General features: G+C 38.4%; 1 protein-coding gene across 3 annotated transcripts in view; it reads right to left on the minus strand.

The window, feature by feature from the left end:
- Window positions 1-1,947: 1,947 nt before the first annotated feature.
- The window catches only part of LOC149837357 (uncharacterized), a 50,639-nt gene continuing 39,373 nt past the window's right edge, over window positions 1,948-13,213 (minus strand). Inside the window, exons 6-8 of one of the 3 annotated variants that reach the window (XR_016431902.1) lie at window positions 3,123-3,180; window positions 2,347-2,492; window positions 1,948-2,224 (exon numbers count right to left, since the gene is read on the minus strand). Coding sequence is in view for 1 of the 3 variants with exons in the window: in XM_090005992.1 (XP_089862118.1) it covers window positions 2,413-2,492; window positions 3,123-3,180 (138 nt within the window). In the remaining 2 variants the exon portion in view is untranslated. Of the gene's footprint in view, window positions 2,493-3,122; window positions 3,181-13,213 lie in introns of all 3 variants that reach the window. The other 2 variants (XR_016431901.1, XM_090005992.1) reach the window with 2 other exon arrangements.

A 13,213-nucleotide genomic window follows, 5' to 3' on the forward strand; every position in this document is an offset into this window, starting at 1 on the left:
GGTTGGCCTGGCAATGACTGCCATGCCTGCCAGCCGAAAGGATGGCCTGGCAAGTCTGTCAGGCCTGCACCAGCCCAGCCACTCGTCTGGGCTGAGCAGAACCCGAGTCGGTCCCTGCCGAGCCACCAGAACCTGAAAAAAAATAACAAAGCCACCAATACAAATTTTTGTCGGTATATATATATATATATATAATATATATATATATATATATATATATATATATATATATATATATATATATATGCTCAAATCAAGACACATGTATAATCAAAATTTCTCAATATAACATGCGTGCATGATCAAAACAACATCCAATGGTCCTTCACTAGGATATTCATGAAAACCAAATCTGTCATGAACCAACACATAATAAATTGTATTTACCATAAAATAAAATTTTGTTTTGGTATAAATATGACATGCACAGAAAAAAAATTTGTTGCTAGGTGTATAAAATAAAAAATGCATTCATGAGAGAGGATTTACAAAACCTCATCCATGTATTTTAGAGTAAATATCTAGATTTACTCTTTTTTCATGAATTTTCTCAAAAATATCATATGAAAATCCAATTCATGTTCTTTTTCTCATCCGAAACAAGAGAGAAAATTGTACCATGTATATAAAATGAAGAAAAACAATAGTAGATGTTGAAAAATGTTGATGGATGCCTGAAAAAGATCAAATATCCTCCTCTTCTTCCACTTTTTTCCTCTTTTTTCCTCATTTTATCTTTCCTCCTTTTTTTCCTTCTCTTTCTCTTTTCTCTCTCTTTTTTGGAGTCTTTTTATAGGCCCCATAGGGGAGGTCGTCCTTCCCTTTTTCTCCAACCCTCTCTAAGAGAGTTTCCAAAAGATGGAACTCTCTTTCTCCCTTTGTTTCCTAAGGTTTTTTTAAACTCTTCCAAATGTTGACTTTTTTACATTTGTTATTTTTTTAACTTTCCAATCCCTTTTAAAACTCTCATTAATTAAGTTTAAGGACTCTTTTAAAAGAGTCTTACTCAGCCCTAAAATAAAAATCTAAAATTAATATTATTTAATTAACTAATTAATAATTAATTAAAAAAATCTAAAGGTACCCAAAAATAACCAAATTAACCTGAAAGGCTCCCTAACCTTATTGAACTCCAAATTAAATCTTTATATTCAATTTAAAACTGAAAAAAAATATGGGGTTTGAATTTGGATTCGAATCTAGATCCAAAAATCCAAACTCATAACCAAAACGAAAATGAATCAAGATCCAGATTAAAATGGGTCTTAAATAAGATCCAAATCTATAATAATTCGGATCATAGGCATTGGATTCAAACCGATCCAATTTCGGATTTGTTTCGACAAACTGCTCAATTTTTTAAAAAACATGATTTTTTAACCAACCGTAACCCGAATCGAGAAAAATAAAATATTGTTTCCCTCAGAATTTTAAAACGCATCCAACGATATATTACACAAATACCAAATTTTAAATTTCACCCAAAAATAACGTGAATTTTGCTTGAATTTAAAGGTAAAAAATAAAACTCTTTATCTCGCTTAGTTGATGAGACATGGGTCAAACCCAGACTCAAAAACATCAATCTAAAATCGAGGTTCAAACGATTTTTCCGACCAAATTTTCGAAAATCTCAAATTTAACTAAGTGTGAAAATACGTGACATTACAATTGTTCTGGTAGGGGTCCGCTTAACACCAGGTTGCCTTTCAAAAAAAAACTATTATCACAAGCATTTAATAAAGACTTTAAAAGAACCATTACCTGTAAAAAGAAGTTAAGTCACTTTGATCAGCTTTTAAATTGGTTCAGTTCATCCAACAAGACTTAAAGCAGATGGCAGAGGCACCTTTTCCAATCCAAACTCTTAAACCAATTGCCGCAGCAGGGCCAGCACCAGCTAGAAAAGCCGGTTAATATCATGCTTTTCATCAAAGTCCATATCAGGGTCTCCAGAAAAATATGATTCATCCAAGCCAATTATTTTATTCAACAAAAGTCTATACAGTAAACAGTAGTCTTTTGTTAAAAACCCGTGTGTGCTTTTGGTGTTCTTTGTAATGCCACATATGTTACATGATACATTTCAAAGGTACTCATTCCCATGTAGCACACCGTTGATAGCAGCAGCATGTCGCACATTTGAAAGCTCTGTTACATACGATCGTGGAGTGGAAATCTAATATACATTGGCTTCATGCACTCATGAATATATGTTATGTACCTGCACATATACTTGAAAAAGCAGTCCGCCCATAGCTTTAGTAGGTAATCCAACTAGAACCTTATTTTGTAGTGGTTAAGATGCAAAAAATAAGTTGCAGTCATCTCAAAGAATAGCATCACCTCTGAAGAATGTTAGGGCCATTGCCATGACTGCAGCGTGGGTTCTTTTCAATGATCTTGTTGGCATCAGCAGTTCGCATTCTTTCTTTCCACCTTGATAGCTTCGTAAGACATCATTACCTCCTTAAACTTGGCTTCAGCAGCCTCTGCAGAAAAGCAGACAGCAATTGATCCACATCACTAGCCCCGGAAAAGAGAAATGCAATTGAGCATTCATCACATGGCTAAGCTGATAAGAATATACTTGGGGCATTAAATTTAAGTCTGTCAAAAACAGGGGTTTGTCATTTTTTGTAGAACTCGCTGATCTTAAAGTAGAAATGCTGTGTGCTTTTTTGCAGAAATCTGTCTTCAATGCAATAAGATAGGCATTGTTCAGACACCCTACAAGCTATGTCACATGGGTGCGGGTGCGGGGGTGCGGCACTTTCAAAAAATTTGGGTGCGGCATATATATATATATATATAGTCCAAAAGTTGGACATAAATGACCCTGGGTGCGGTCAACACACCCAGGGTCAGGTTGACCACACTGGGTGCTGCACCTGCAAGTGCACCCGCATCACGTCACGTCACGTCGACGCGGGTGCGGCACCCAGTTTGCCGAGTCCCTGTGACATAGCCTACAAGTTACATTTCAGTGGTAAATGAACCAGCAAACACTGCACTTTTAGTGTCTATCCAGTCAGTATGGTTAACCAAATTCAATGCAGACCTGGAACACCAACAAAGATGATTCTTTAGTTAAACATCAAAATTCTCGTGTTTCAACTAACCTTTGTTACTCTGGTTTTGATCAGGGTGGTACTCCTTTGCTTTTGCTCTGAATGCAGTCTGCAATTTAATTATAGAAAGATTTAACAAAAACCATTAAAAAATCAAAATCTAAAATCTGAAATTGGTTTATTGGAAGCCACTCAACAAGCAAATAGATCATCGAAAATTTGAACAGTATCTTTCAAAAACTCAAACTTCTCAAATTTGATAAGAAATGCATAAATATGAAATATGAGGGCTTAGAGTTCACAAAAAAGGAAGCAGACAGCATTTACAGTGTGATAGAGGTTCGGAGTTCGATACTTCAACAGCAGCAGCAGAACATTGTTAAAACATGATATATCACACAGTAACAAAACAAAACCAAATAAAGAAGTATTGCAATCATAACATAAGCAAGATGAGGATGTAAAAGTAGTATGATCATCACCAGGTAACCAAAGAGTAAGTTCTAAAGAGTTGCACATTTTAATACAGAAAGCAATGAAGGCTATGTTGCATATTACTGGGCATAGATAGGAAGAAAACTATAACCAAGATAAATCTCTCCCTGACCAGGATACCTTAGCACTATAATCATGTAAGGAGTATCCTAAGCAAGAGTTTTCTGGGCTAGACAAGCTAGGGTAAGACAGATTCCAGCTGTCCTGAAGGATGAGTTACCAAGCAAAGCAAGGATGCCTTTGCAGTGATTAACACAAAAAAAAAGGGTTCATCATCAATCCACGATTCACATAATGATTGGGAAAAAATCAACAGTAGTCAAGAAAAAACTTCATGTCCGTATCCTGCATGCACATGAAGTAGCACCGGGAAATCTAAATTTTCCACCTAGGGAAATTTATTCTACAGCAGCAGTGAATATTGATACTTTTCAGTGCTCATGGAATATGTGCTCTTATTTTCAAAATGGATTGGTGATTGCCCATGATGTTTCAAGAGCTAACAACCCAATAAATTGACAGATCTTTCTAAGATAGTCTCTATGAAATGAACAATGAAGTTCTTGCATTTCTTTTATACCAAATGTTAATCTTTATTACTTGGGAAATGTTGGTTAAATCCAAATCGAAATAGAAAGAAAAGGATAACTGCAACAAAAAACAATGCAGCACCATGTTGCACTATAGTCTCTCATAGGGGAGCCAAACAGTAAAAGAAAAATCTCTGGAGCAAACCAACCATAAACCATCTTTTTTTGTTTTCCATCTATCATCTAAAGGTGCATATCCAAATACTTCATGGGTAAAGTCCTGATTCACAGCCAAAGATAACTTTTGCAACATAACATAAAGGGTCAGGAGTGTTGAAAACCAGCAGACAACACTTATTCTCATTTACCTTGAAGTCTTACACTTCCCAAAACATCTGAAGGAGCATCCAAATTCAAAATTGTGAATATCAAGATTGGCCATACCAGTAATACATCATCCACATAAAGGAGAGGGGAAGAAGTTAGGCATGAACGGTCACCCATGAAACCCCAGTTAGCAGCCTTCCCCATCAAACGGTAGAACTCTATCATTGCTAGGTTAAAAGGCAAGGTAAAAATGGATCACCTTGCCCCAGTCCTCCCAATGGAAAAAAGAGGCAAATCAAGTTTCTCCTTGACACTGACAAATATTGAGACCTGAAGTGAGAAACAAGGTCCTCCAAAGCTATTCACCAAATCAACAAAGTGGACACTCAAAGAGTTTCACCGAAGCACCAAAAGAACACACACAAGCCACAAAATAGGCTCACACACAAACACCCACTAAAGGGGCAAGTACAAGTAATAAAAAAATAATATTTTATTCACCATAATACATGCAAGAAGCATACATGAGTGAGGGGAGTCATCCCCTATTTATACACAGCCAGCAGTCTCCATGGGGACATTGGGAGAGGGCCCACTAGTTAGCTTTTAACCAAAAAGACAAACCTAACTAAACCTACCTAAAAACTAACCTTGTTACATATATATATTTACATTTATGTATGTGTATAATATATATATATATATACTTACATTTTTAACACTCTCCCTCAAACTTACGGTTGGATAACCAAAAGTTTGTCCAAGAGAAAGTGAAATCTAAGAACAACGAGAGGTTTGGTGAAGAAATTCGTCAATCGATATTCTAAAGTGACATAGGAAAGATTGATAGTATCATGTAGATATTTCTCTCATACATAGTGATAGTTCATCTCAATGTGTTTCGTTCTTTTGTGAAAAGTCTAGTTGCTAGCAATATAGATGAAACTTTTGCTGTCGCAGTACAGTCGTGATGCTCCTTTACTTTGAACACCCATGTCGGCCAGCAATCTCCTCAGCCAGACCACCTCCATAGTAGTTGTAGTCATGGCACAGAATTCTGTTTCAGTTGAAGAGAGGAAAAAAATTTGTTGCTTCTTACATATCCATGAAATCTATGAGTCACCTAAAAATACACAAAAATCAGTGGTTAAGTGTCGGTTATTTGGATCACCTCCACAATCAGCATCAGTATAAGCAATTAAATTTAATGATGAAAAAGCAAACAAGAAAAGTCCTTAAAAAATAGAAGTTTTGATACATCTAATAATACGCAGAACTGCTCCCATATGTACAGTGGTGGGAGTGATCATGCATAATATCCTACACTTTATTCATCTATATTTATGCATGATCCGTGATAAAAATCGCATTAAAAACCCATCTTTATCGTTGTTTTCGAGAATTCGCTTCAAAATTGAATTTTCAAGAAAAATCACATTTTTCGATTCGGCCCTACATTTTTCAGTATTTTTATTAGTTAGAATTTTTTCTAATTCATAATTTAGTTAAATTAGGACTTAATTATTTTGAATTATTTTTAGAACAATGTCCTTTAGAAAAACACGTTTTTAAGAAGAGACTCATCTTGGAAATTGAAAAAATTATCGGATCTCCTTTGAAAATTTGTGTTTTGCCCTAGATTTCTATTATAAATAGTTGTGTTTCCAGTAGCAAAAATCGTTTCTCCAGCATTGAAAAATACGCCCCCTTTGCTCCCTCTCTCTCTTTCCTCTCTCCCTTGTTTTCTCTCTTTTGTCGATTTTCTCTTCCCCTTCTTTTTCTTCTTGCTTTGAACCCTTCTCGTCGTCGACAACCTCTTCTTATTCGTCAGGGAGGCATGCATTCAGCTGGGATTAGCCATCTTCTCTTTTCATCCAATCCGTCGGAAGCGGATCGTCCGGTTCGTTTCTTCTCTCCCCCGTTTCACCGTAGTTTTAGGTTTTGCATAGCATAAAGCATAGCATTGCATACTATGTCACAGGGACTCGGCAAAACAGATGCCGCACCCACGTCGACGCGACGCGGGTGCGGGTGCGCGTGCGGGTGCGGTCAACACGACCCTGGGTGCGGTCAACACACTCAGGGTCATTTTTGTCCACTATTTGAGCGTAAAAAAAAACCCGATGAAAAGGAGGATTAGGGCAAAAAAAAAAATTGCCCTAATCTCTCCTTTCTCTCCCACTGAGCTCCAGCTCTCTCCCATCGCCGCCCCAGCTCCTCCTCTCGGCTCCTCCTCTCCTTTCGCAGGTATGTCTCTCACTCTCTTCTTGGGTTGACTGGGGAGGGGCCGAGCACCCCCCCCCCTCTCGATATCTTGTTGGGTCGGCAGGGGAGGGGCTGAGCCCCCCCTGCTCCCTCGTTTTTCGGCACAGGAGGGGCCGAGCCCCTCCCCCATCTGGCTCTTTTTTGGGGGGGGGTCGACAGGGGAGGGGCCGAGCCCCTCCCCCATCTGTTTTATTTTTTGGGTCGCCAGGGGAGGGGCCGAGCCCCTCCCCCATCTGTTTTTTTTTTTGGGTCGACAGGGGAGGGGCTGAGCCCCTCCCCCATCTGTTTTTTTTTTGGGGGGTCGACAGGGGAGGGGCCGAGCCCCTCCCCCATCTGGCTCTCTCTGTTTTCAGCAGGGGAGGGGCCGAGCCCCCCTCGCTCTCGCTCTCTTGTTGGGTTGGCAGGGGAGGGGCTGAGCCCCCCCTTCTCCCTGTGTTTTCGAATTGATTTGAAAATTTAAATGTATTTTTTTTTTTTGTGTTTTCAGGATAAAAATGACGGATAAAGGGAAAGGATTTGTGTTATCCTCATCCCAACATGTGAGTTCTGCTGCTAGTTTTGCTGATAGTTGCAGTGGGATTGATGATGCGAGGCCACTATGGGTACATGTAGCTAAACTTGCAAAAACTGGAGAAGGAGATGGTGGAAAAAAGAGATTTCGATGCAAGCTCTGCGAAAGAGATTTTGTTGGGTCTTACACAAGAGTGAAGGCTCATTTGTTGAAGATACCAGGACATGGCATTTCAGCTTGCAGAAAAGTTGATGAGGCAATGCGAAGACAATACAAGAAAATACAAAAAGAATATGAGAAGAGAAAGGCAATGGCCGATTCTTCTGCAGTCAGTGTGCCATTTGCAAGCCACCAAGAAGATGCTAAAAAAATTATTAACATCCATTACTTCATCATCAGGATATACTTTGGTATGTAATTTAGTTCTTTTATACAATACTTATTTGATTGATATTTAGGTCGATTTATGTAATTGCTTTACTTATTTGATTGATAATTTGATATTTAGGTTGATATACTGCATGCATGATGAATCATATTATGAGTTTATGACAATGTTTACTGTTAAATGTTAAATTGTTAAAACTTCAAAATTATATATATATATATATATATATATAATTTTTTTTTACATTTTTGCCCCTGCCGCACACCCGCACCCGGGTTTTTTGGAAGTGCCGCATCCCCGCACCCGCACCCATGTGACATAGATTGCATATAGTTTTAGTTGATTCTTGCATATTTTGCAGAGTTGTATGATTTAATCCAGTTAGTTTAGTTTTCTCGCATCTGAAAAATAAAAATAAAAAATATATAGATTTCATTTTGATCTAGTTTAGTTGTTTTCTTGATTTATGCATAGAATAGTCTTGATTTAGGTAGATCGATAGCTTTAATATAGCTTTTTTTCGTATCTTTCTTGATTCTTGATTAGTTTTAGATTAGTGTTAGGTTAGATCTAGTTAGAATAGAATGTATCACATTTTTATGTATTCGGTTTCTTTAGATCCATTAAATAAAGTTTTTTTTTATCATTAGCCGATATGCATTCCTTTATCAAATTATCGTTTATTTTTTAGAATAGCCTAGATTGAATTTTGTTTGTCTTCCTTTATCAGTTAAATAGTTAGTTTTTCCAGAAATTTTCTATTCATTAGTTAGATTAGAGGTAGTTGTTTAAATTCTCAATCATCGTTTTAGTTGAATAGAATAATTTAGCCGGTTTAGATAGTTTTAATTATCCGTTTAATCAGTCATTGGGATTCGCATTTTATTTTCGTTTTACGATAATTAGATCAGCAACTAGTTTAATTTCATTAGATTAACTTAGATTAGTGTGTTAAAAAATTAGTTTAGAATTAATTAGTTTAGCCGATTTTCATCTTTTCACGATTCTTGGTTTTGCTTAATAGTTAACATTTTTAGTTTTTTATGCATCCTGTTTTGGCTGTAGTTTAGCATAGTTCTTGATTACTTTAGTTAGTTTAAATCATATTGAGTTCACATTAATTGTTTTAGAGTTATTAATTCTTAGTTATCATGCATATTTAGTTAAATTAGGATAGCCGATTTTCACTTTTCTTATTGCATTTGATTTTTAGCATAGATTAGGTTAAGTTTATTTTTCAGTTTTATTTGTTAATTCTGAAAAACCGTGCAGCATATAGTTCATGTTAATTTAGTTTAATTTGTTATTAGTTAGTTTCTTTAATTAGTTGTTGCAAGTTAGTTCTTGATTGTTAGTTAGGTTGTTTTTCTATTTTGTCTTTTAGTGTATGTTGTTACAAGTTGGTTCATGGTGAGTTCATGTTATTAGTTTAGTTCATGTTAGTTATATTCATGTTTTGTGATTTTTTCTCATATTAACATGTGATTTTCTCGTAGTTCATTTTCTCTATTTTGTGTTTTGTGATTTTTGTTTTGCAGGGAAGCGATTGGACGTGTGGTGAGCCCCTTTTCGTACTATGGAAATACCCACTGAGGTCCCTTCAAGCCCTCAGAAGTGCCCTACTGAGGTCCCTTCAAGCCCTCAGAAGTGCCCTTAGGGAGCCCTCAGAGAGAAAAAGTATTCAACCTAGCAAACCAAATCAAGGGGACAAAAGACTCAAACGCTGAAGACTCTTTTCTTTTAATTTTAGAATAGGCTTTTATTTTATTCTTCTTTTATTTTTAGAATAGGCTTTTATTTTATTCAATTCAATTCATTTGGGTCTGTAATAAAACCCTTTATTTAATTGTTTAAGCCCTCTGAAGAGGCAGCACTCGCTTGTTTATTTAGTTAATTAATCTTTTATTTTTCAAGGCAATAAAGCGTAGTTTAAATTGTGTGCTTGAATACAAAGTATTTCCCGTTCCCTGAGTTCAACTCGGACTCCACCACTCGTGCGAGCCGATTTTTATTATTTGATGCACGGTTTGTACAAACGTTTTTATTGAAAATATCTTTTTAAAATGCTTTATTGAAAAAGTTGCATCAAATTTTTGGCATCGTTGCCGGGGAACGGCAATTAATATGAGTATTCACTTTATTGCCATTGTTTGTTCGCGTTTACTTAGGTTGCTAGTTTCCTTTATGTTCTTTGTTTAGGATTGCTAGTTTATTTCAGCATTTAGGTTTAGAACCATGTGTTTGCACACCCTAGATACCAAGCTACCTTTTTTGCACGGCCCAACTATTAGGATACCCTTAGAGGTGACCGCGCACGATTGGTACCGTGCTCATAGCTTACTTTTCGCAAAATATCTGTTAGGTGCAAGTGTGTGGTGCTTGTTTATTTACCGCTTTCTAGTCTTATTTTATTTTTCTTTCACCTGCTTTATGGTTTGTTGTGGTTTGGCCGCACTGCACGTTGGGTAGTTAGAAAATCAGTGTCTTACGGTTGTTGCACCGGTCTACCCTCATAGGCATGCAAGGGCGACGCTTGCTTGACCCCGAGCTTGCTGAGATAGTTGAGGACCCCGAGTCCCTTATTAGGAGAGCCCATCGATCCGGCCCCATGGCTCAGGATCAATAGTTGACCCGTCCTCTCAGAGAGTACTTCATGCCCAATGCTTACACTCCCGCTGTCTGCATCACGAGACCTGATGTAGTAGCCAATCATTTTGAGATAAAGACCAGCATAATCCAACAGCATAATCCAAATGCTTCCATATTTTTATGGCCTGAGCAACGAAGACCCCTACCGTCATCTCGATGAGTTACTCGAGATCTGCTCCATTGTGCGGATCAACAATTTTGGGGATAACGCGTTGAGGTTGACGTTGTTCCCATTCTCCCTCAAGGATAAAGCCAAGCATTGACTGAAGACCCTCGATATTGTTCAGATTACCACTTGGGAACGCATGTAGCGTGAGTTCCTCAATAAGTATTTCCCAATTGGTAAGACGAACCAGTTTCGTAAAGCTATTACTAGTTTCTCTCAGATTAAGGGAAAACAGTTCCATAAGACCTGAGAGAGGATAAAAGATCTTCTTCGGAAGTGCCCCCACCACCAGGTGCCCCGTTGGCAACTGGTACAGTACTTTTACGATGGCCTGACAGAGAAGGACAGGCAAATGGTTGACTCTTCGTGTGGGGGCACATTCATGCTCAAGAACGAGGATAAGGCATGGGCATTATTTGATATATTTAGCGAAAATGTCATGTACTATGCCTTGTCCTCGCGGCTTAATAGGATCACACCTATTCCTAGTGGTCCTAAGAAGGGAGAAATTTTCGAAGTTGGGTCCGAACATGATTTGCAAATTAAAGTGGACCAGTTGACCAAGAAAGTAAATCAATTACTGGCCAACCCAGCTTCACTAAATCCAATAGGAAAAGTGTGTGAGCTATGCTATAGCCCTGCACACTTTGTGCCTGAGTGTCCGACAGCACCACTTTATCCTGAATTCGTTCAGGAGCAAGTGAATGATGCCCAAGGTTTCGCCAGACCGGTGCACGATCCTTATGCACCCACCTATAGCCCGGGATGGTGAAACCATCCCAACTTTGTGTGGAGAAATCTACAAAAACCCCCATCTGCCTCCCCAGACACAGCACAGATAGGGTAACCTCCCACAAGGTTACTCGCATCCCACATTCTCTCAGACCCATCCCCAGCCTAGCTTGCCTTCTCCTCAAGAGCCCACATCGAGCCCATCTTTTCAAGAGAAATTGCTTGAGGTCTTTTCTGACATTAAGGCCAACCTCAATTCTCACACGCAGACGATAGCGAAGCTAGAGACTCAGATGGGACAGTTGGCTGAGGTCATAAGCAGACGAAGCGAGGGAAGCCTCCCCAGTCAGTCTGTTGTCAACTCGAATGGGAAGTAACTCATGTATCACGATCTGCACCTCACAAAGTCTCACCAAGAGCAGGTCAACTCTGTTATAACCCTTCGAAGTGGGAAGGCATTCCATCTTACTCAGGAGTCGACTGGCGCGCCCACTACCACACCTACTGACCAGTCGCTCTCCTCCACCATGCCCAAAGAAAGCAGAGGTGTGGATGAGATCCTTCCATGAAAGATTAACATAGAGCAATGGCTACAGCAACAACCAAGATTGTGTGGATGAGATCCTTACTTGCAAATATGGGTGTTGATCTATGTCACATGGGTGCGGGGGTGGGGGTGCGGTACTTTCAAAAAACTTGGGTGCGGGGGTGCGGCAAATATATATATATATATATATATATATATATATATATATATATATATATATATATATATATATATATATATATATATATATATATATAGTCCAAAAGTTGGACATAAATGACCCTGGGTGCGATCAACACACCCAGGGTCAGGTTGACCGCACCGAGTGCCGCACCCTCACGCGCACCTGCATCACGTCGCGTCGACGCGGGTGCAACACCCAGTTGGCCGAGTTCCTGTGACATAGGTGTTGATGTTTCAAAATATTCAAAGTTGTATTGCGATAACAAGAGTGTCATATATATAGCCAGCTGAAAGAAAAAGGATATCGAGATGGATTGTCACTATGTTCGAGAAGAATACTTAAAGGGGACGATTACTCAAACATATGTTTAGTCTGAGTTTCAGATTGCCAGCCTCTTCACCAAAGTTCTTCCTCTGTCACATTTTTTGTTTCTTCTTAACAAACTTTCGGTGATCTCACCGTAAGTTTGAGGGAGAGTGTTAAAATATATTGTATATATTTGATATACGTATATTTATACAATATACATATATCAGGGGCATTTTAGTCTTTTCTTGTCCTATAATAAATACAATCTAATAGGAATTGTATTGTCCTTTTATTTTATTTATTTTTCTTGCTTTTTTGTCTTTTAGTCATAGAAGACTATTGGGAGGCAGTCCAACAGTTGTTGAACTGCATCCAAAATGGGAGCACACACAAACACCCACTAAAGGGGCAAGCACAAGGAATAAAAAAATAATATTTTATTCACCATAATACATGCAATAAGCATAGATGAGTGAGGGGACGCATCCCCTATTTATATACAGCCAGCAGTCTCCATAGAGATGTTGGGAAGTTTCCATAGAGATATTGGGAGAGGCCCAACGGCTCCGTTGGGCCTCTCCCAAAGTCTCTTTGGTTTGAATGTTGACTAGTTACATTTTTAACATGAAGGCTTGGCCAGACCTTTTCAGAGTGCTTCCCGAACAGAACAAGGTCATTATTAAGTTGTCCAGGAGAGACATAGTTGCTAGCACCAATCAACTGTTGGAAGTGTAGCTCCAAGGTTCATGAATCAAGACATAGCACAAGCATTGTTCATTTTTTTATAAGAAATGTAAATATTGGGATTGTAGTCTAGCTAGGATGGGGTGCATTGATGAAGATAGGGTGCAGAAAGACAATCCACCAGGTTGGTTTCCCACTTTGTTTGACTTATAAAGTGTTATCATTCTTCAAATGTAACTGGTAGGGTTCTGCCACACCCCAGCTTGCTAATAAAAAAAAGCTAGCAGCCTTCTCCATCAAAGCTGAACCCTATCATCGCTAGGTTAAAAAGCCAGGTGAAAATCGATCACCTTGC

The sequence above is a fragment of the Nuphar pumila genome, chromosome 5, assembly GCF_984573655.1.
Source record: "Nuphar pumila chromosome 5, dmNupPumi1.hap1.1, whole genome shotgun sequence".
Taxonomy (NCBI): domain Eukaryota; kingdom Viridiplantae; phylum Streptophyta; class Magnoliopsida; order Nymphaeales; family Nymphaeaceae; genus Nuphar; species Nuphar pumila.